General features: G+C 39.2%; 1 protein-coding gene across 10 annotated transcripts in view; it reads left to right on the top strand.

Annotated features, from left to right (window-relative positions):
* The window catches only part of CACNB2 (calcium voltage-gated channel auxiliary subunit beta 2), a 363,494-nt gene extending 342,148 nt beyond the window's left edge, over positions 1-21,346 (top strand). For all 10 annotated transcript variants that reach the window (XM_081820693.1, XM_081820697.1, XM_081820694.1 and 7 more), the window contains 5 exons: positions 3,606-3,715; positions 14,342-14,493; positions 16,004-16,099; positions 17,032-17,217; positions 17,967-21,346. In XM_081820693.1, coding sequence (XP_081676819.1) covers positions 3,606-3,715; positions 14,342-14,493; positions 16,004-16,099; positions 17,032-17,217; positions 17,967-18,464 — 1,042 coding nt within the window. In that variant the 3' untranslated portion in view covers positions 18,465-21,346. The remainder of the gene's footprint in view (positions 1-3,605; positions 3,716-14,341; positions 14,494-16,003; positions 16,100-17,031; positions 17,218-17,966) is intronic.
* The last annotated feature ends 1,528 nt before the right edge of the window (positions 21,347-22,874 follow it).

Here is a 22,874-nt window from a genome sequence, read left to right on the forward strand (position 1 = left end):
AAAGCATAACTGTAGGAGTTGAAATAGAATAGTGACCCAACTTCATAGCCTACAGTGCTAACCACAGAAGCAGGTTAGTGGATTCTCAGCTGAGCAGTGACATGTGCAGAAAGGTCCAAGCATGTGGGAGAAGGAGGATGTATTACCTCAGAAAATCCTGTCCCGCTGCTGAATCAGTTCCCCACAGGCTGACTGGGTGACGCCGCTGTCTCATCTGTCTGGTCACCGTTGTATCCCCAGGAGGGTGCCCATCACAACAAAGGGGGCAGCACAAGGGGATTTTTGGGGGGGGGTAGAATTATTTTCTTGACTGTGGTTACAGGTAGATAATTCTATGAATTGGTCCAAATTCATGGAGAACTATACCCCAGAGAGAATGAATTCTAAGGTATACAGATAAACACAAATTTCTTTGCAAAAGCCAGGGTCCCTTCCCACACGTTACCAAATGCCCTGCTCTTTAATTGGTAAGTACTCTAAACTGTTTTAGCTGTATCTTTTGGTTATTTACTGCTTGCCTCTAAATAACGTGCAATCTTGATTTGCTACTTGAATTTTCAGTATTAGGCATTATCTGTTGCCTTCCTACCTCGCAGAATATGTAGCTCTCGTGCATATTCTCTTCCTGTCTCTCCCATCCTGCGCCCATCTCCGCCTTCAGTCTCCCAACAGTTAAATCCTAATTTCAGCTGGCTCCATTTCTTAGGATGTATTGTGACTCTGTGGATAATATTCAAATGAGCCATACTATACACCATAATGACTTTGTCCTCTGTGTTTTCCATGAGATAAGTAATTTTACTTTTTACGCTCGCTTAACTTCCTCTGTGTTTGGCATTAATTCAGCCCTGAACTCCCCAGCTGTCTGAACCTCCTCACGGTAATACTGGAATGCACCCTGTCGTCACTCAGTGTTGTCTTCTTGAACCTCCGGGAGCGTTCTGGCCATCTCTAGTCTGGATGGTTTCTCTCTTTGATGGGTGCACATTTGTCATTCCGGGACATCCTTCACCATTATTCTTGGGATTCCTTTCACTTTCCTCTTGGGTCAGAGCCCCTTTTCCTTAGATCCATTGATCTAGGGTTTTACTCTGTCATTTCAGTTTAACAGCATCCTCCAATAGTTTCCCTATAAAAGTACATAACTTTTTGAGGCCCTGAATGTCTAGAAGTGTCTTTCATCAACCCTCCCATTTCACTGAGAGTTAAAACGGCTAGAGAATTCTGGCTGAAATAATTTCCCTTTAGGATTTTGAAAAAACTCTGCCCCATTCTCTTCTGGCTTCCAATGTTGAGAAGTACAGAACACTTCCATTTCTGACCCTCGGTGTGGGACCTGTCTTTCTTCTTTGTCTTCTGTGTCATGAAATTTGTAAGAGTACGTCCCAGTAATAGAACTCTCAACCTCTGTCTGTGCTGGACCTTGTCGATTCGGAAAATCAAGATTCTTAATTCTGGATTTTTTTTTTTTTTTTTTTTTTTTTTTTTTAAGTTTCTCTGCTTTCTTTAATCTTTTTTCTGGAGTTCTTGTTATTTGGAAGTTGAAACTCCTGGGTGATTCTCTCATTTGTATAGCTTTTCTTCTGTGTTCTTTCTCTTTGCCTTGTTTGTTTGACCCTTCAGAGTTTAACTTTTATGTCCCAGCTCTCTTCTTTTGAATTTTTCTTTCTACTGTCATTTTTAATTGCCAAAAACTCATTCTGACTTTTTAAATAGAAATTTGAGGCGCCTGGGTGGCACAGATGGTTAAGCGTCTGCCTTCGGCTCAGGTCATGTTCTCCAGGTCCTGGGATCGAGCCCCACGTCCAGCTCCCAGCTCAGTAGGGAGTCTGTTTCTCCCTCTCCCTCTGCCCTTTCCCCAGCTTGTGCTTTCTCTCTCTCTCTCTCAAATGAATAAATAAAATCTTTAAAGTAAGCAAACAAATAAATAGAAATTTGTTACAGTTTCACAGATATAATAATTTCTTAGCTTTCACGTTTGAATACAGCTGACCCTTGAAAAACAGGGCTTTGAACTATGTGGCTCCACTTCTAGGAGGATTTTTTTTTTCCAATAAATATGTTGGAAAATTTGGGGGAGGACTGTGACGATCTGGAAAAATTAAGAAAAACCTAGGTATAGTTGTAAGAATACAACATATAATATATGTAACATACAGAACATCTGTTAATAGACTGTTTAGGTGATTGGTAAGGCTTCCAGTCAACAGTAGGCTACTAGTAGTTAAGCCAAAAGCTCTATGTGGATTTTTGATAACACAGGATGTCAGTGCCTCTGACCCCCATGTTGTTGCAGGAGTCAGCTGTATCGTTCACTTACTGACTTCCGTTTGTTTGGGCTCTCATATAAGGGGTTTTCCTTAAGATGCTCAGTGAACACTGTGGTGCTCCAATTTAAAAATGGGACATCACATAATCACTTGGAAATTCCGTGCTCATAGATGGAGCTTGTCAGCTTTGTGCTTCCCTATAGGACAGCCTCACTGGACCATGTCCATAGGAAACCTCCAGTGTTACTGTTTTGGAGTCTTTTTCCCTTTGGCAGTCAGATGTCCCAGGGAAAAAGCGCTTCCATTCTGACCCCTGGAGGATGGAAGCCTGGCTATCAAAATTCTCAGATGGGGAAGAGGCTGGGGGCTCACCATTTAGAATCCTTTCTTTTCCATCTAGTGTCCCTGTCCTCACTCTGCCTGGGGTCTCCTGGTCACAGGCCCTGCATGTTACTGTCTGTAGAGAATAAACCAGCAATCTTCTATCACACAGGGAAAGGAGCATCACCTGGCAACTTCATGTAACAGAAGGGAGGTGGAGGGCTCTAACTCTGAAACAGACTTTTCACCAAACCTTCTGTTTTTAGTCTCCCTTTTACCGTTGTCTTCAAGGGTATTGTGAGGCTTCTATTTTACCCCACGGCTTTTTCTATTACTTGTATATTTGGCTATCTCTGGTCTAAGTCCTTTTACTGTTTCCAGCTTCCAGATTGTGGTGCTGTCATTTCTACCATACCTAAAATGACCCCCTAACTCCTTACTACCTGACACAACACTGTCTTCTCCACAACAGCCATCTTGAGCTTTAGTTAATTTTACCAGTTAATTTTCTTATTTATTGCCCATCTCTTCCACTAGACTGTTAGCTGTCTGAGGAGAGATCATGTTTGTCTTGTTCTTACTCTTACTTGTTCTTTGTGCTTATCATAGCACCACACTTCTGGTGCAGGGGCTAAGAAACCAGATTTTCCGGAGTCTGGGTTCAAATCCCTGCTCCACCTTTTAGAAATATATAGCCTTGGATAAATAACCTACTTTGGCTCATTTTCTTCATCAGCAAAAGTGGGATTAGAAGAAGCCTCTCTGCTAGAATTTTGGGGATAATTCAGGGAGGTAATCCAGCTTACAGTGCTTAGTACTTGGTAAGCAAATGATAAATGCCAAGTAAGGAGGTGCAGGGTAAGCAAAAATGAATGATTCGGTGCCCTAACATCTTTTCATTTGAAAATACTGTTCACTATGTATTTCAAACTTAGGTGAGTTTGGGGAATGTACTTCTACCCCCTTATATTCAATTAATAACCTCAGGGTCTTGTGTTACTTTTCCCCCAACAGGATATCCATCACAAGGGTCACGGCTGACATCTCGCTCGCCAAGCGCTCAGTGTTAAACAATCCCAGCAAGCATGCCATAATAGAAAGATCCAACACAAGGTCAAGCTTAGGTAAGTCTGTGCAGTAGACTTGGGCTTAGGCTATTTAAACTTTTCTCTCCCGAGGTTGCCAATGAGAAGCTCTAACTAGATGGTTAATTCCATGTGTCACAGAGCAGAGAAGAAATGGACCCACGTTGCCAGTGGCTAGTGCTACAGTTTTAGTAATTTCATGCTAAGGAAAGATTTGTTATGATAGTTTCGAGTTAAATATTCCACTGGCTGTCAGCATTAATGTTTTGGTTGTGGTGTTTTGTTTTGTTTTGACTAATGTGAGCTTTGCTGTGTACACACTAAAAATTCCTGGCTTTGCATTGGTGTTACCATGAGCAAGCTCATGGACCTCTGTAGTGCCTCCTTTCCTCATCTAGGCAACAGCAACAACAGAAGAGAGAGGTATTAACTACTCTGTAGCATTACTGTAAGGATTAAACACAGTGTGTTCTCCATCAAGGATAGCTATTATCCAAAGACCCTCAGTAACGGAATTTTATCAGTGATTATGTCATATTCAGGATAGTGTGTGTAAGGGGAGGGGTGGGTGTTGAGATAAAAGATATAGATGTAGGAGTCAGTGGTTGAGGAGTCTGGGAAGAAAAAGCAGGCCAAGGGGTAGAGAGTAAGCTGAGAAGAGTGTAATTTTACATGGGGAAGACAGGAGCCTCTTTGGGAAATGACATTTTAGCAGAATGATTTGTTGTGAATTCTTTAGCCTTACAGCTACCTGTGAAAAGACTGTTTTGGGCAGAGGGAACTGAAGGTGCAAAGGCCCTGTGGCAGGAATGTGTGTGATATGTTTAAGGAATAGTGAGGAAGCCAGTGTAACAGATGTGGAATGACCAGGGGGCGGGAGGTCAGAGAGATGGTGCCTGATCATGTAGGACTCTATAGGGCTTTTATTGTGGATGTTGGTAGAAAGGTGTAGGAAAGCAGACCATATGACACGACAGGACTTGTGTTTTAGAAGGATCACCTACAGCATTGTGGAGAAGAAAATGGAACGGGGCAAGAGCCAACTCAGGGAAAAACTCAGATTCTGTTGAAGCAGATTCAGGGAGAAATAATGTACTCTGTGCAGAAACTATAAAACTGGTGCCTTTAGGAGAATCCCTATAGTAGTGGGGTGGAGATGGGGCAAGAGTTGGACAGGGAGGTCATTTTGTAGGCTGTCATCATCACTCAAGGTAGAGGTTAAGAGAGGACTGAAATAAGACAGTGGCACAGGGGATGAGTAGAATGAAAGGAATCCAGAGATAAGAGAGTCCGGTATGGGCAATCTATGTAACATGAAGAAGCCAACTCCAGCATGATCTCTAAGGTTTTGCTTTCAGAAGCTGGGTCACTGATGGTGTTATTCTGGGGAGAAGGGATTCAGGATGAGGAGCTAGAGGGAGTGGCCTGAATTGGGGATAAGGAAAATGATGGCTGCATTTGTGCACACGTTGAATTTGCATCCAAATACCCAGCAGGCAATCACTTGTACGTACAGACCTGGAACTCGGCACAGAGGATGGGGGTTCAGATGCAGTCAGTTCTCAATATTCACAGTAGTTACGTTCTATAAAGTCTCCATGAACACTGTACTAGCAAATACGGAGTCTGCTCCCAGGGAAACACAGGGGTAGGTTCCTCTGTAAGTGTGAGGATTTTTATTTTTTATGGCAGCACTAGGAAATAAGTCATGATAACAGACAGGAGAATGGTCAGCTGATACCTCTTCTGTGTCACTACAACATGTTGAGTAACAAGTTATGCGTGTTATGTGGACTCTATTGTATAGGAAACATGTTTATGATCTAACAGTACAAAACTGATACTTGAACACTCCAGGAATGTACGTATATGTGGATATGCTATACCTTAAGATTCTTCTATATTTAGTTGAGGTTAAATTTGAGAAGATCTACCTCAAATCTAATAGAGGAGATCAATTTCAGCATTTATCTCTTTTACAAAAGGATGAAAGATCCAGCAGAGTGAAGATATAATTTGATAGGTAAAAATTTGCTTTAGACAACTTCTGTTATATAAACAAAAGTATAGTATGTTGCCTTTGGAGTTTATTATGCTGATGGACCTCTGTATGATAGGAAGGAAAAGAAAACCCTGAAAAATCTGAAGACTTAAGTACATCTTCTTTGCTGTTTTGGGGTGGTACAGGACTTCTCTGCACGGACACATGGCTTTATTTATACTCATAAGACTCATCAAGTTCTAACCTTTTGTCCCCGTTGCATCATAATTTAAGATATCTACATTAGCTATTCAAACGTAGGGAATGCAAATAAAGAACATTACATTCTTAGAAATAAAAATATTATTTGAATGTAAATAGTTATGGGTGTGGGTACCCAGTTATTTGCCAATTCCAAGTCCAAACTTTTTTTTTTTTTTAAGATTTTTATTTATTATTGAGAGAGAGAATGATAGCATGAGTAGGGAAGAGGGTCAGAGGGAGAAGCAGACTCCCCGCTGAGCAGGGAGCCCGACATGGGACTCGATCCCAGGACTCCAGGATCATACGAAGGCAGTAGCTTAACCAGCTGAGCCACCCAGGCGCCCCAAGTCCAAACTTTTAAAAGTAATAAATTTAGATAATGATATTATTGCTTTCTAAGAGGAGTCACCTTGGTGTTTCTTCAAACTGCCCAACTTCTTCAAAAGTATGGTTTGGTTTTACCCAAGCACTTTCCCAGAGACAAATCAATTTAGGGAAAGATGGTACATCTTTGCACACGTTTGTACACAGAGATGTGAATATAGTGCCTGTGTGTACCACACAAGAGCAAAAACTGTGTGCTAAAGGTGGGAAAATATTGAGCAAATACGCAAGAGTTAAGGAAGCAAAGGTGGATTTAGCTGCGCACATGGCAACAGTTGTAGCTGATGGCATGCAAGGAGTAAGGAAAGGCATTTACTTTGTGTATTAGCAACACAGGTGGATAGATAACAATGTTTCCAACCTGGTTAAGTATTTTAACCCAATTGAAGAGCTAGCTTAGACCATTTATTTTGCCACTTATTCTTGTGATGGAAAGGTTCCTCTTAACTGTAGTGCTGACACATGAACCAACACATATGATAAAATTCTATACAGCTAAATAGACATACATGCAGGGAGTACAGGAAAACTGGAGAAGTCTGAATAGGATTGGTGGATCACAGTAACATTTTGGTTGTGATACTGCACAATAGTCTTGCAAGAGGTTTCCATTGGGGAAAACTGGGTAAAGGGTACAAGGGAGCTCTGTGTTTTTCTTACAACTGCGTGTGAATTTATAATTATCTCAATAAAAGTTTCAACTAAGCAAAGCTCATCACTTATGTTATAGCACCACAGACTTTAGAACTGGGGTGACAAACCTGAGAGCATTCAGTTCAGTGGTTCTTGAAGTGTGTTCTCCAAATCAACAGCGTCAACATCATGGGACATTAGTTAGGAATGACAGTTCTCAGACCCAAACCTGACCTACTGAATCAGAAACTCTAGAGGTGGGGCCCTATAGTCTGTTTGAACAAGCCCGCCAGGTGATTCTACTGTATATGCCAAAATGGGAGGACTACCAACTTCCTTCAAGCCTGTCACTGTACAGTGAAGAATCTGAGAACCAGGGGTACCTGTGTAGCTCAGCAGGTTAAGCGTCTGCCTTCGGCTCAGGTCATGATCCCGGGGTCCTAGGATCGAGCCCTGCGTCGGGCTCCCTGTTCAGCAGGGAGTCTGCTTCTCCCTCTCCCCCTCCCCCTACTCATGTGTGCATTCTCTCTCTCTCTCTTAAAAAAAATCTTTTAAAAAAAAATCTGAGAACCACAGGAAATGAATAGCTCTGTGTAGTTTTATACTAAGGTATAAAACTAAGACTGGACCCTTGGGGATCTTGACTAGCAGTCCAGATTTTTTTTCCATTGAGCAGTGCCATGTGGCAGTGACGCTTGATTGCATTTACTTGACCATCTGCCCCCTCTTAGGAAGAATGGAGAGTGAAGGGCTGATGACAGAAGGCTATAAAATTAGCCTTGCAGATGAACGTGGAATTTATGTGACTAGTTGATCTTTTGAATCTAATTTCTTTCCTCCTTTTGATCTCTTACCATTATAGCTGTCTCGAGAAATTAGTACACTCTTTGTTCCATCACACGGCATTGATGGCCCAGCTCTAGCAATCTCTCTACCCAAGGGGAGTAGTTCACTTGGTCTACATATATTTTGGTAGTCAAATTCGTTATTTAATTGACTCATTCTTTCAACAGAATTTGATTGCCAACTTTGTACCAGGCACTGTATTGTAAGGGAAGGAATAGAACTAATTATGTATTGTTCTCTCGGTTCACTGCCTGTTGGGAACATTTTCAGTCCTGTCATTGAAATTCAGCGGGATAATTGTTAATAGAGGTAGGTACAAAGCACTACAGTTGACCCCTGAATGATGGGGGTTAGAGGCACCAACCCCCATGGAAAATCCAGGTATAACTTTTGACTCCCCAAAAACTGAACTACGAATAGCCTACTGCTGACCCTAAGCCCTACTGATAACATGAACAGTTGATTAGCACACATTTTGTATGTTAGATGTACTATATACTGTATTCTTAGAATAAAGTAAGCTAGAGAAAAAACCGTTACGGAAATCCTAAGAGAAACATTGACGGTTCTGTATTGTACTTATTGAAAAGATCTGCGTATAAGGGACCTGCACAGTTCAAACCCATGTTGCTCAAGGGTCAGCGGTACTTGACATCTATACTTACTATGGGCCAGACACTGTAATAGATGGTTTGTATGTTGGTTCATTTAATTCTCATTTCCATTTTCCAGAAGAGAATACTGAGGCTCCAAGAAGTTAAGTATGTTTCCCAAGGATCACATAGCTCTATGAAGTAATGAAGACTATTTCTGCCCCAAGCCACTTTGGTGCCAGGGAGTTAGGAGCACAGAGGCAGAACTTACTGGGCTTGGGGAAAGGAAAAGGTACTTAGAGAAGGCTTTAGAGATTTCCTTTTTTGGGGACAAAGAAGGCACTTGTCAGAATTAGAGTTTTGTGCTTAGTGATTATGCAAATGGCATTGCAGTTATCATTCAATAACTGATACTAGAATGATATCATAGTTTTATTATTAACTGACCACTTAGATTTCCTATAACACAATGAAAGTAACAATCTCCTCACTCTGTTTTTACAAGTATTGTTCAATTACAGAAACTTCTACAGAAGTTAACTTTTTCTTGTCTTGGAGAAAACATTCTGATTGTTCCTGAGTATTGCTTTTCAATGTCAGATATAAAGCACTGACAAAAATGTTATTCATTTTACCAGTGCCAATTTTAACTCCGTGGGTATAAGGGACTGTAGGATGTGGACAGATGAGTAAGGCCTGCCCATCTTCAAGATGCGGAGTGTGCATCCTTTCACTGGGTAGGACGATATTGATGGAATAAACTGACTTTAAGACTGCTTTTCAATTTCAGGAAAGAATGCTAAGGAAGTCTTTGGCCATTTGTTTTTTGAAATTCTGAGCATGATGGACTCTGTCAAAGGAAAATCTCTAGTACAGATACATTTCTCACCTCTCTCCCTTTTTTATTGAAGTGTAATTAACATACAGTGTTATATTGGTTTCAGGTGTATAGTATAATGATTCAGCAGTTCTATACATTTCTCAGTGCTCATCAAGATATGTGTACTCTTAATCCCCTTATCTTTTTCACCCCCTCCTCCGCCCCTCTCCCTTCTGGCAACCACCAGTTCTGTGTATTTATAAGTCTTTTTTGGGGGGGTGGGGGGCTCTTTCTTTGCTCCTTTCTTTTCCACATAAATGAAATCATAAGCTATTTGTCTTTCTCTGACTTAATCCGCTTAGTGTTATATCCTCTAGGTCCATCCATGTTGTTGCAAATGGCAAGATCTCATCTTTTTATGGCTGAGTAATAGTCCATTACTTAATAGATGTACCACATTTTTGTTATCCATTCATCTATCATTGGACATTTGGGTTGCTTCCATATTTTGGCTATTGTAAATAATGCTGCAATAAACACAGAGATGCATATATCTTTTCAAGTTAGTGTTTTTGTTTTCTTTGGGTAAATACCCAGTAGTGAAATTATTGGATCACTGAGTAATTTTAATTTTTTGAGGAAAAACCCATACTGTTCTCTACAAAGGTGGCAGCAATATGTGTTCCCACCAGCAGCACACAATGACTCCTTTTTCTCCATGTCCTTACCAATACTTGTTATTTCTTGTCTTTTTGATACTAGTTTTTCTAACAAGTATGAAGTAATATGTCATTGGTGGCTTTGATTTGCATTTCCCTGATGATTACTGATGTTGAATATCTCTTCATGTGTCTGTTAGCTACGTGTATGTTTTCTTTGGAAAAATGTCTGTTCAGACCTTCTTGCCCATTTTTTAAATCCGATGGCTTTCTTGCTATTCAGTTTTATGAGTTCTATATTTTGAATATCAAATGTGATTTGCAAATATTTTCTCCTATTTGGTAGGCTGCGTTTTCATTTTGTTGATAGTTTCTTTTGCTGTGCAGAAGCTTTTTAGTTTAAGGTAGTCTCATTTGTTGATTTTGGCTTTAGTTGTGTTTCCTTTTGGTGTCAAATCCAAAAAATCATCAACAAAACTGATGTTAAGGAGCTTACTATCTATGTTTTCTTCTAGGAGTTTTATGGTTTCAGGTCTTACATTTAAGTCTTTAATCCATTTGAGCTGATTTTGTATATGGTGTAAGACAGTGGTCCCATTTCATTCTTTTGCATGTGGCTGTCCAGTCCCAAGAGACTATACTTTCCCCACTGTATGTTCTTGGCTCCTTGGTCATAAATTGACCATCTATGTGTGGGTTTATTTCTGGGCTCTCTATTCTGTTCCACTGATTTATGTGTCTGTTTTTATGCCAATACCGCAGTTTTACTATAGTATCATAGTTTGAAATCAGGAAGCATGATGCTTTGTTATTCTCACTCAAGATTAAGTTGGTCTTGACAGAATGGGAGAAGATATTTGCAAATGACATATCAGATAAAGGGCTAGTATCCAAAATCTATAAAGAATTTATCAAACTCAACACACAAAGAATAATCCAATCAAGAAATGGGCAGAAGACATGAACAGACATCTCTCCAAAGAAGATGTCCAAATGGCCAACAGACACATGAAAAGTTGATCAACATCGCTCGGCATCAGGGAAATACAAATCAAAACCTCGTTACCACCTCACAGCAGTCAGAATGGCTAAAATTAACAAATCAGGAAATGACAGATGTTGGCAAGGATGCAGAGAAAGGGGAACCCTCCTACACTGTTGGTGGGAATGCAAGCTGGTGCAGCCACTCTGGAAAACAGTATGGAGGTTCCTCAAAGAATTGAAAATAGAGCTACCCTATGACCCAGCAATTGCACTACTGGGTATTTACCCCAAAGATACAAATGTAGTGATCTGAAGGGGCACCTGCACCCCAATGTTTATAGCAGCAATGTCCACAATAGCCAAACTATGGAAAGAGCCAAGATGTCCATCAACAGATGAATGGTTAAAGCAGATGTGGTATATATATATATATATATACACACACACAATGGAGTATTATGCAGCCATCAAAACAATGAAATCTTGCCATTTTGCAACGATGTGGATGGAACTAGAGGGTATTATGCTAAGCGAAATAAGTCAATCAGAGAGACAATTATCCTATGATCTCACTGATATGAGGAATTTAAGAAACAAGACAGAGGATCATAAGGGAAGGGAGGGAAAAATGAAACAAGACGAAACCAGGGAGGGAGACAAACCATGAGACTCTTAATCTCAGGAAACAAACTGAGCGTTGCTGGAGTGGAGGGGGGTGGGAGGGATGGGGTGGCTGGGTGATGGACATTGGGGAGGGTATGTGCTATGGTGAGCAATGTGAATTGTGTAAGACTGATGAATCACAGACCTGTACCCCTGAAATAAGTAATACATAATCTAAAAAAAAAAAAATAAGTTGGCTTGTCAGGGTCTTTTGTGGTTCCACACAAATTTTAGGATTGTTCTATTTCCATGAAAAAGTCGTTTGAATTTTGATAGGGATTGCACTGAATCTGTAGATTGCTTTGGGTAGTAGGGAAATTTTAACAATATTCTTCAAGTCCATAAGCACAGAATCTCCATTTATTTGTATTTTCTTGAGTTTTTTCATCACTGTCTTGTAGTTCTCCGTGTGCAGGTCTTTTCCCCTCTTGGTTACATTTAATCTTAGGCATGTTCTTCTTTTTGATGCAATTGTAAATGGGATTGTTTTCTTACTCATTTTGATAGTTTATTTTTAGTATGTAGAAACACAATGTAGGTTTATATACTGATTTTGTGTCTTGCAACTTTACTGGATTTATTTATTCTAACAGGTTTTGGTGGAGTCTTCAGGGTTTATAATAATGTTATCTGCAAATAGTGACAGATTTACCTCTTCCTTTCCAATTTGGAGGTCCTTTGTTTTTTGCCTAATTGCTCTGGCTACGACTTCCAATACTATGTTGAATAAAAGTGGCAAGAGTGGGTATCCTTGTCTTGTTTCTGATCTCCAGGAGAAAGCTTTCAGCCTCACCACTGAGTAGGATGTTAGCTGTGGGCTGATCAAATTTCATTATGCTTACAATAATATTTAGATTGGAACTTGATTGTTGGGGGTCAGTGGCCATGAAGACAGTGGTTGGGGACAAAGCCACACAAGGTGATAATTGAAATAAAAATTTAAAGGTCAACAGAGAATATCTGAATAATATTAGTAATATTTTAGAACACTGTTATGAAAAAAATCAGAATATACCATTTTTATTTTTAGAAGTGTTTTTAAAGGAAATTCAAATATATAAGGAAGTAAAAATATAACCTCAGGTATTTGTCACCCACTTTCAACATTCATGGCCAGTCTTGTTTCATTTCCAGCAACCCCCCCATTCTCCCCCCAGCTGTCTCTGGATTATTTTGAAGCAAATCCTAGACCATATGATTTTATCTGTAAATATTTCAGTACGTGTTTTTAAAGATTAGGGACTCTATTTAAACTACAATGCCATTATCATATATTAACAATACATCCCTAGTATCATTAGATATCTATTTAGCCATGTATCATTTCCCAATTGTAATATGTAATTTTATATATATATATCATTTTACTCATTTATATAAATATATTTTTGAATCAGGATGCAAAATCCATAGTGATTGGTTCATAGGTTCATAAGTTTCTTAATCTGTAATTTTCCATATGTCTTTTTTTTTTTCCTCTTACAATTTCTTGCTTGAAGAGACTGGGTCACTTATCCATAGGGTTTCCAGAGTCCGAAATTTTCTAACTGCATTATACTCGTGTAGTTTACGTAATTGTCTATTCTTTGTGTTTCTTGTCAACTGGTAGATCCAGAAACTTAATCAGCTTGTTTTTGGTCTTTCTTTCAGCAAGACTGTCATAAGCAGCATGTAACCAAATATTATCTTAAAGCTAGTACTGTAAATGGTTTAAGCCCAGATTTTAAAGACATCCAGGTAAATAAAAGGACTCTAGTCATAACATACTGTGAGGCAGAGAATTAGTGACTTGTCTTTTCTGCAACAATATACTAGTTGAAATTATCTCCAGCAATCTTCTGCATGGGTCTAAATGCATACGAGGAATTAAAAGGTATTCTGTAGGTCTAGGAGTCTCCTAGAATCTGCCCTTCATGATTGTAGAGGACACTACAAGCTACACGTTAGGCCTTTATAGATCTGTGCTGCCAGGACAGTTGCTTCTGGCTACTTCACTTTTATTTAAGTTTAAATTTTGAGCTTCTCATTCACACTAACTACAGTTCAAGTGCTCAGCAGCCACCTCTGCCTAGCAGCTATCATACTGGATGGCACTGATACAGACTATTTCCATCATCACAGAACATTCTATTGGACAGTCCTATTTTAGAATATATAGGGATCACAGAGTGGATAGACTGAAATTTTCTTGGTGTTCAAGCATATTTTTAGTTAAGTTTTCTATGAATCTGATAGTTTGGATTTCTATAGTGCTGCCTCTAATGGATAACTACCCTTTTAAAATATGAATACTGCAGGACCATTAGTCTGTTGGCAGAAACTATGAGAAGTGTGTTTTTGGACAAGTTTGTTACAGATACTATTAACGTCCCTCCTATTTTATGTTGGATTTCACCTTGCTAATAAACATATCTAGGTTATCATATCCAGAAAGCATACCAATAGGTGACAGTATAAACACAGATTAAGCTGATGCAGTGAAAAGAAACATGGTGATAGTTGCTATGGTAACATGGTCAGAAACAGACACGTTAAAGATATCCTTAAGTTTCTATTTTACAATGTCTTTATGATATGATTTCACAGAGAAGTTTTACAGCACGAAGAGTGTTACACTGGAAGCAAATTTTAGAGCTGGTTGAGAGACGAATTCCCTCAATTCTAAAGGTTCTGTGGAGAGCCAGCTCTTTCCAAAGGATACCTTTTATCACCTCGATTGCCTGTAAACATGAACCTATTGGCTGCCCTACTTCCCTTCTTGTTGAAGAAACAGTGTACCATTTTTATTTCAATTTGGTTTAAAAATACTTTAATTGAACTCTGCTTAACCTTTTACAGCGGAAGTTCAGAGTGAAATCGAAAGGATTTTTGAACTTGCAAGAACATTGCAACTGGTAGTCCTTGATGCGGATACTATTAATCATCCAGCTCAACTCAGTAAAACTTCTTTGGCCCCTATTATAGTATATGTAAAGATTTCTTCTCCTAAGGTAAGTCGGGTTGTTATTTGCTCTCTAATCAAACCTAACTAATTGTATATGTTTTGCTTTACAGTTATAACAAGCTATATCTCTATCCATCATAAAGAGTTTGATGAGACAGGGTAGTCAAGTCTTTAAGATTCAAGTAAGCAAAGCATGATTATTAGTTTCATGGCTTAGAACAGCAATTCCCAAAGTGTGGTCCGTGGTTTCCTGGGGAAACGTTCTGAGAAACTTCTAGAGAGTCCATGAAGTCAAAATTATTTCCATAAAAATACTAAGACATTATTCTCCTTTTTCACTGTTTTGACATTTGCCCTGAGGGTGCAAAAGCAGTGGTGGGTAAAACTGCTAGTGTCCATGAATGGAGACAGTGCTCCCAGTTAAAAACACCACCACCATCCAGTTTCACTGACACATGTCCTGAAAAAGTAGTAACGTTTATTAATGTTACTAAATTTTGACTCTTAAATACAAGGCTTTTCAATATTCTGTGTAATGAAACTTGAATAGCTGAAGCACTTTTACCAGTTAGCTTGAGGACATTCAGTGACTATTCAAGTTATAAACTCAAGGAGCCTCTTTTTTTACCATTTTTATTTGAAAGAACTGACATGCTGTGTTTATTAAGACTTAGTTATTTGGCAGATATTCTCCCATTTGTCACCAGTGATAAAACTCAAGCATTCAAACGAAAATTAAAATTTCAGAAAATTTGTATCCACCTAAGAGCGTTGCTTTAATATTGTATAAGAAGTGTGTCAACATTTGGAAGATCTGAAGAATTCAGTGAACCATTATTTTTCAAATGATCAATGAATGATGTTACAAATCACGCACGGTAAAATTTCAAGATAAACCAATGCAATGAAATTTAACAGTAAGAAAAGTTCATTGATAGGGTTTAAGCTTTCACATGGCAACTAGTCTTTAAGAAACTACCACTTGTTGAGTGTAATATCAAAGAACAATGTATCCACAGTTCCTGAAAAGGCTACTACTACAACTCCTCCTTTTCTGAATTACCCATCTGTGGAAGGATAGATTTCTTCACATTATTTCAACCAAAACAAGACACTGTAGCAGGTTAAATGTAAATGTAGCTAGGAGACTTTGGTTTTTTTTATGAAGCCAAGCATATTAGAGAAATTTGCAAAAAAATGTAGATATTTTTTACAAAAATGTAACAGGTTTATCATTCATTTTTAAATGAATATTTAAAAATGTTTTCAATTGTAGTTTCTACTATGGTAAACATTATACTTCACATAAACAAAAGCTCTTGGGGTTCTCAATTTTTTTAAACATAAAGGAGTCATGAGACAAGTTTGGTAACTGCTAGCTTTAAAAAAGGTAAGAGTCAGAATAAGCTCCATGCTAGTTATCTTCTTTATACATTTTATAGCTCAATCTATTATAAACCATTTGGGCTATATGTAAAAAGGACCTAGAGTGAATAACAAACTTTGTTCTTTACCTAAGTGCAGATATTCTTCTTGTTAAATCTTATCTTTCACAGGTTTTACAAAGGTTAATAAAATCTCGAGGGAAATCTCAAGCTAAACACCTCAATGTCCAGATGGTAGCAGCTGATAAACTGGCTCAGTGTCCTCCGGTAAGTCATCTCTGTATACAGTATACTCCACCCTGATTATATATTTAGAAAGCAAGCGGGCAATAACCAGACAGGTAAACAGGTGTCGGGGGAGAGAATTCTCCCCACTTAGCCATGGTCTTCATTCCCAAAAGTGAACTGCCCTACCTCCTCCCATGAGCATTTGTCTAGATCATGGCTTACAAAAAGCTCCAGTGCATTCGGTGGTGACCTCGCTTTAATATCTAATACGTATCCTAAATGAAACAAGATTATGTTTTCAAAATTTGGTTTATAAAATGGATCTGTTTGGGATTTATTATCTGCTTCTAATAGTTCCAGTTCTTAATAACTGAGAAATTGATTTGAGACCATGTAAAAAAAAAATTTTTTTTTCTGAACAATCAAGTTACCTAGCTTCTGATACCTGAACACATTCCTCCTCCTGATCCCTGCTTTACATATCATGCTTTGGGACTATAGAACACCTCTAAGTTTTTGTTTTGATATGCAGATGTATCAGAAGCTATAAGAACTTGGCATATTTTGAAGTTTGGGCACTGTCAAATTATCAGTGGTTTCAGCTTTCTTTTGCCAAATTTCATGTCCTAATCTTGCCTCAGTAATTTCCAAGATTAAGTTTTTCATAGTCTCTATGTAAACCCAGGCTTCTTACTGTCCAGATTATGTATTTTTCTACCTCTCTTTTCTATCCTGTCCTAAACAACTATCATTATACCCTTCACTTTTTGGTCATTGCTATTGGTTAAGCATCTAGGGTTGGTGAGCAATGATCTGAAGTAGACAGATGCAATCTGACTCAACAGGACATTCAGCCAGTCTGAAAAGGAGAAAGCAGAAGCACATGAGCCCCTTCCTTTTGTGAGTGTGGGTGAAACTCACTCAGTGCTGGGCTGGTGTAAGTGTGTCATCGGAAATGTTTGCCGCTGCAGGAACTGTTTGACGTGATCCTGGATGAGAACCAGCTCGAGGATGCTTGTGAGCACCTTGCCGACTATCTGGAGGCGTACTGGAAGGCCACCCACCCTCCCAGCAGCCATCTTCCCAACCCTCTCCTTAGTCGTACTTTAGCCACTTCAACTCTGCCCAGTAGCCCCACGCAAGCCTCTAATTCACAGGTAAGAGGGGCTCTTTCTTAAGCCTTAACTAGGCTGCCTTAGGTCACCTGGCTGGGATCCAAGCCCAGGCCTGTTACACTGAGTCATTTACTGTCTTCAGTGTGAGTTGTGTACCCATAAGAAAAACTGTATAAACAATACACTACAAACATATATAAACTCCCTAACTACATGTCCTGTAAGACAAGGGTAGTATTTTTCTACACTGTCAGTAGGACAACCATGGGATCAGACTGCCTGGGTTCAAATCCCAGCTCCACCTCTTATTGGGTGTATAAGGTTGGAGAAGTTGCTTACATGCCCTTTGCCTCAGGAAGACAACCTGTCTCCCAGGGCTGCTGCATTACTGAGTGAATACAGAAGACTAAGTGCTATATGTAAGCATCTGATATTTTATTTCTTCCCCCTTAAGCCAAAGCCAACATCTTTAATCTTCCCATAAGTATTCACGTAGAAGTAGTGAAATGTACACTTGTATCTGATTTGAACCCCAGGAGAACATATAAAAGGATGCCCTCCCCCCCTTCATTTATTCATAAGAAAAAAAAAAAAAGTCTGGTATAATATAGTACAAACCTTGTAAATGCCACCGGATGTTATCAAAAGAATTAAGTAACTGAGTTAGGTTAGATTTCATTTTCGAAACTCACAAGGGACTAACCCTGAAAGGGCAGCCTTGCTCTCATGACATGTTAGTTCTTTACACACTGACCTTGGTTGATGCCTGTGTTTGCTCCCTTCCCTGCTAGGCTCGTCACGGCGATCAGAGGACTGAGCGCTCCGTTCCTGCCCGGGCTGCCTCCCAAGCTGAAGATGAACCCTGCCCGGAACCCGTCAAGAAGCCCCAGCACCGGTCCTCCTCCTCCTCCGCCCAGCACCACAGCCATCGCAGTGGGACGAGTCGAGGCCTCTCCAGGCAGGAGACATTTGACTCGGAAACCCAGGAGAGTCGAGACTCTGCCTACGCGGAGCCGAAGGAAGATTATTCCCACGAACACGTGGACCACTATGCCCCCCACCGAGACCATAACCACCGAGATGAGCCCCATGGGAGCAGTGAGCACAGACACAGGGAGTCTCGGCACCGTTCCAGGGACCTGGATCGAGAGCAGGACCACAACGAGTGCAACAAGCAACGGAGCCGGCATAAATCCAAGGATCACTATTGTGACAAGGATGGAGAAGGCATCTCCAAAAAACGGAACGAGGCTGGGGAGTGGAACAGGGATGTTTACATCCGCCAGTGACTTTTGCCCGTTTGTGTTTCTTTTTTTTTTAAGTCTTGTATACCACCACCCTCAGACTCAATCTTTGGGGTCTACATTGCAGTCATATGTGATCTGTCCTGTATACTTTGTATTGCTGTTGCTTGAAGAGCAACAGCATGATAGAGAGTATTAATATACTTTTTTTTTCTTTTGTAAGTGCTACATAAATTTGCCTGGTATGGCTGCAGACCTCCGGTTGTATACTGGACTTTTCAAAAACTGTTTGTTTGGGATCGCTGCCACTTGAACAAAATCTGTTGCCATCCAGGTGGCATTAGTATTTTAAGAAACATAGTTGATGTTTTCAAAAATGTAGTTAATGTATCCAGCAAGCCAGAATTGGCCCAGGTAAAAAGTGGAATTTCTTGATGCTCCAGATTTTTAATATGTAGGCACCTGATTTGCATATTCATTTAACCATGGACCACTGTCTCTTGCTTGTACCTCTGGCTGACTAAATTTGGGGACAGATTCAGTCTTGCCTTACACAAAGGGGATCATAAAGTTAGAATCTATTTTCTATGTACTAGTACTGTGTACTGTATAGTTTGTAAATGTTATTTCTGCAAACACCTTCTTATAATTATATATAATATATATATACATATATATATATGTTTGATCACACTATTTTAGAGTCTTAATGCCAAGTCAGCAGATTTGCTTTATGAATTACAGGGACTAGCCTTCAGGAAATTTGTAATATCGTCTAGACACCTATCCCCATTCTAGTAGAAAGTCTGTACATACTGTAAATACGTGATTGCCTGACTTGAAGAGGTTTGATTTCTGAATGTTTTACCATCCTTGTAAGTTTATAATTTTGACCATAAATTATGGTATAAATATAACCAAACTCCAAAGGTTGTTCTAATCCATGCAGTTCACACTGATTGTGACACACACATTCTTAGTAGCTAGTGTCTTATGTCACTGCACTGGAGTTTACGAGCCGGACCTCCGTATGCAAGTGCGTCTGTGTGTACGAGTGTGTAAGAGTGACTGAGATGGAGCTGAGTGCTCAAGACTCGAGACTGATATACTTAGAATTCTACCCACCTGGCTTTGTATTTAATTGTGCTACGTGTTGCTTTGAGAATCTATTGAGCAGTCAGGGAATGTGAGGAAGCTTGCTGCCAAAGGTGACTAGGAAGGCATTCATCCGCTGGCTCCTTGTTTTTGCTCCTAGAGAGGAGAAATACAGGCAACTTTTAACTGTGAGTGTTTCACTGGAAATGTACAATCTTTGTGTGTTTGAGTATTTGTTTTAGTAAGAAATGTTTACACAGCTTGTAGAATTATTTCGTGGGAAAATAAATTTTTCTAACTTCTCCCACCTCCTCCTTTTCTAACCTTGCCTATGGTTCCTGCTGTTTATCTCCTTTCAGTTTCCCCCTTCATTCCATTCCCTGCCGCCAACTCCCAACAGTTTCGCTGTCCATCAAAACCTAGAAGTGCTTCTTATAACCAAAGTTTCTGCTCTTCAGAAGTAATCAGGGCAAAAGGTGACTTGAAGTGAACAAAATGTTAAGAATATCTTCCTCCATTAGACATCTACTCTGAAGGGGAACCCAGAAGATACTATTCTCCATGCCTCAATGAAAGCACCGTAAGCAGCTCACAATGTGGTTGTCACGCTAAAGGCTAAAACCACCTTCTCCTTGTCACTATGTGTACATTTTGTCCAGTCATGACTGGACAGGTAAGACAGTATTAGGTGTGCAAGTACCCAGCACCTGAAGTTTGTCCCTGGAAAATGCCGAGCTATAACTGCCTAACTTCAGATCTGTACATTATGAAATTATTTTGTTAAATAAGTTCATCTATTTTTGTTTTGCTTCTTTGATTATTCCAGGTTCTTGCCAAAAATTCTGGGACCTTTCTAAGTAAAACTGTTTCACATTTAACTCCTTATTTCCCTTCCCCTGCAAGAAAACTCAGTTTTAAAAACGAGTTACATTTGAAGGGTTTTATCAGCTAATAGAAGGAACATTTTCCTCAGAATCTTTTTGTTAATTAGCTCTGTACTGTTGACAAATTTATTTATTGAATATAAAAACAGTAGTCATAATATATACATTTTTGATGTAAAATATTCGTATCATTGGGAAACCATATTCCAGTTAAAGTTAACTTGTATAAAATATTTCTGAAAACTTGCATCCCAATTAATGACTTTGGGATATTTAAAACTCTTGAAGTATAACTGGTATTTATCTTACTTGCTGCTACCACTAATCCCTTTCAAAGAGTCATGCTAACAGATTCCAGTTTTAAAACTTTTTACCTGGAGTCTTAATTTTTCACTTTACTGTGAAACATACTAGTCCAAATCAGAGTATTCTTCAAAAAACTATATTGCAGGATTTGACTCTGAGCATCTGTACGTGAAAACTGTACAGCAGGCATATGTGTGAACAGTGTGTACTCAATTTGTAAATGAAGAAATAATCCCAAGGGGAATGGGAGATTTTACGGACTTGTGGAATGTAAAATTAGTCTTTTCACTCAGCAAAGGCTTAACCTTAACCTACTCAGTTGTAGACTCATGATCTTTGTAGTCAACCTAGAAAATGCTGGAAATGGAACTGTTCTTAATAGTTCTGTGTTTTATTGTCAAACCCACTTAAGTTTTTCCTATGCTCTTTCTCTACTGCTCATTTAAGTTACTGTTACAAAAAGGTGCTGCTAAATGTAGGATGTCTTAGTCATATTGTACTTTGGGACCATGCCACATTTTTTAACATGGTCTGCTATGCATTCCTGTTAAACATCCACTGTCAGCTACACTGAACTGTTCAACAAATCTGGTTTAAAGTCATTCATATAAAACAAATAAAGAGCTGGCTTTCTGCACTGTTTATTAGTAGTAGTATTAATTGCCATTTTAGGAATGATTCTTATAGTTGAGAATATGTCAAATTTTCAACAGCACTTCTCACGGTGGAGCATCTTTCTTAAGGGCAATGCTAATCCCTAAGATTACTTTAGTGATTTCCCATTATGTCTGATAAAATGCTAGTTTACAGAAGGTAAAGATCTTTTAAAATAGGAGCCGAGTAAGCTTTCTCCCACCTTAATTCACTATGTGTGGCAATTCTTGATTCAGATTTTTTTTTTATTCTTCCTTCATAAAATGAAGATCCATCTTGATGACAAATTTAAATCCTCACCCTTATCCCCCCCTTTGCTCAATGATACAATGCTGCTAGTCTTGGATACTCTCATCTTATTAGTAATATATCAAGAGTCACATAGAGAAAATAGGTAACTAGATTCTAGGCCAGTTATTTAATTCTGGCTATATTATATTTATACTTCACCTTACTATTTAAAGTAAAATGTGGCACAGGGTTTTGAAGTAAAATGTACTCACTGTTAAATTGGAATTTTTTGTTTGTTTGTTTCACAGAAATATCTATGTTAACCCTGAAATATGTTGAAAGAATATATTCTTTTCCTCCACATTTCCCAGATTTTTTTCCCTTTTTATTCTACTTTTTCTTAACTTTGTGTCCCTTAAGATTGTGTCTTATTTTCCAATTTGCCCCATTTTTGGAAGGAATGAAACCCACTGAAAAGGTCTTTGTCAAAGCCAACATTTTTGAAATTATTCTTTGTCCTCCTGTTCTTAATATGCAAATATTTTTCTTTTGTTTTGCCTGCATCGCTTGTATTTTGCTATTTGTCAGTATCAATCAACAGTTTACATGTCTACTGCTCGTCTCCCTGTCTACGATTTTCAGCTGAGCACATAAGGCTTGGCAGAGAGCATGAGAAGACGTGCATTTTTTAAAACAAAGTTTGGAGAAATGTGCAGAGCCCTAGAAACGGAATTACATAGGTCAACAGTGCTTCTCTTTAGTCCAAGAACATCTACTGGATAAAAAGGCAGAATGAGGGACATAAAGAAGTCAGTCACATAGTTGAATCTTTTGGAGCGTGAAATATCTTGTCCCTCATTCAATAAGCATGTATTGATGATCTGCTCTAAAGCAGTGAGAGAAAAGACAGGGTTCCTGCCTCCAAGACTTTCCGGGGCCTGGGGGGAGGGAGGGGTAAGGAGCATGCCTTTTAAACTAAGAGTGAGTGTGTTCAGTGCCACGAGGGCAGCAGAAGTGGTTCCTAGGGGGTGTATGGAAAGACAGAAATGCCTAAGCCAACCTCCGCGAAGGATGTTCAAGAAAGGCTTCTTCAAAGAAGAGGCCTGCTAAAGATCTTACCTGATCCAAGAGACCTTGCCATCTTGATGGACACAACAGTCAGGAGAAATTCCTAATAGAAACCTTGGAGGAAAAAAAAAAAGAAACTTAGGCAATTGTTCCCAACTGTCCACCTTATTTATATACCCGAGGCTGAGAAACTCGGGGGTGATCCAAATGAAAGTTA

The sequence above is a fragment of the Leptonychotes weddellii genome, chromosome 5, assembly GCF_054177405.1.
Source record: "Leptonychotes weddellii isolate Sample4059 chromosome 5, ASM5417740v2, whole genome shotgun sequence".
Classification (NCBI taxonomy): domain Eukaryota; kingdom Metazoa; phylum Chordata; class Mammalia; order Carnivora; family Phocidae; genus Leptonychotes; species Leptonychotes weddellii.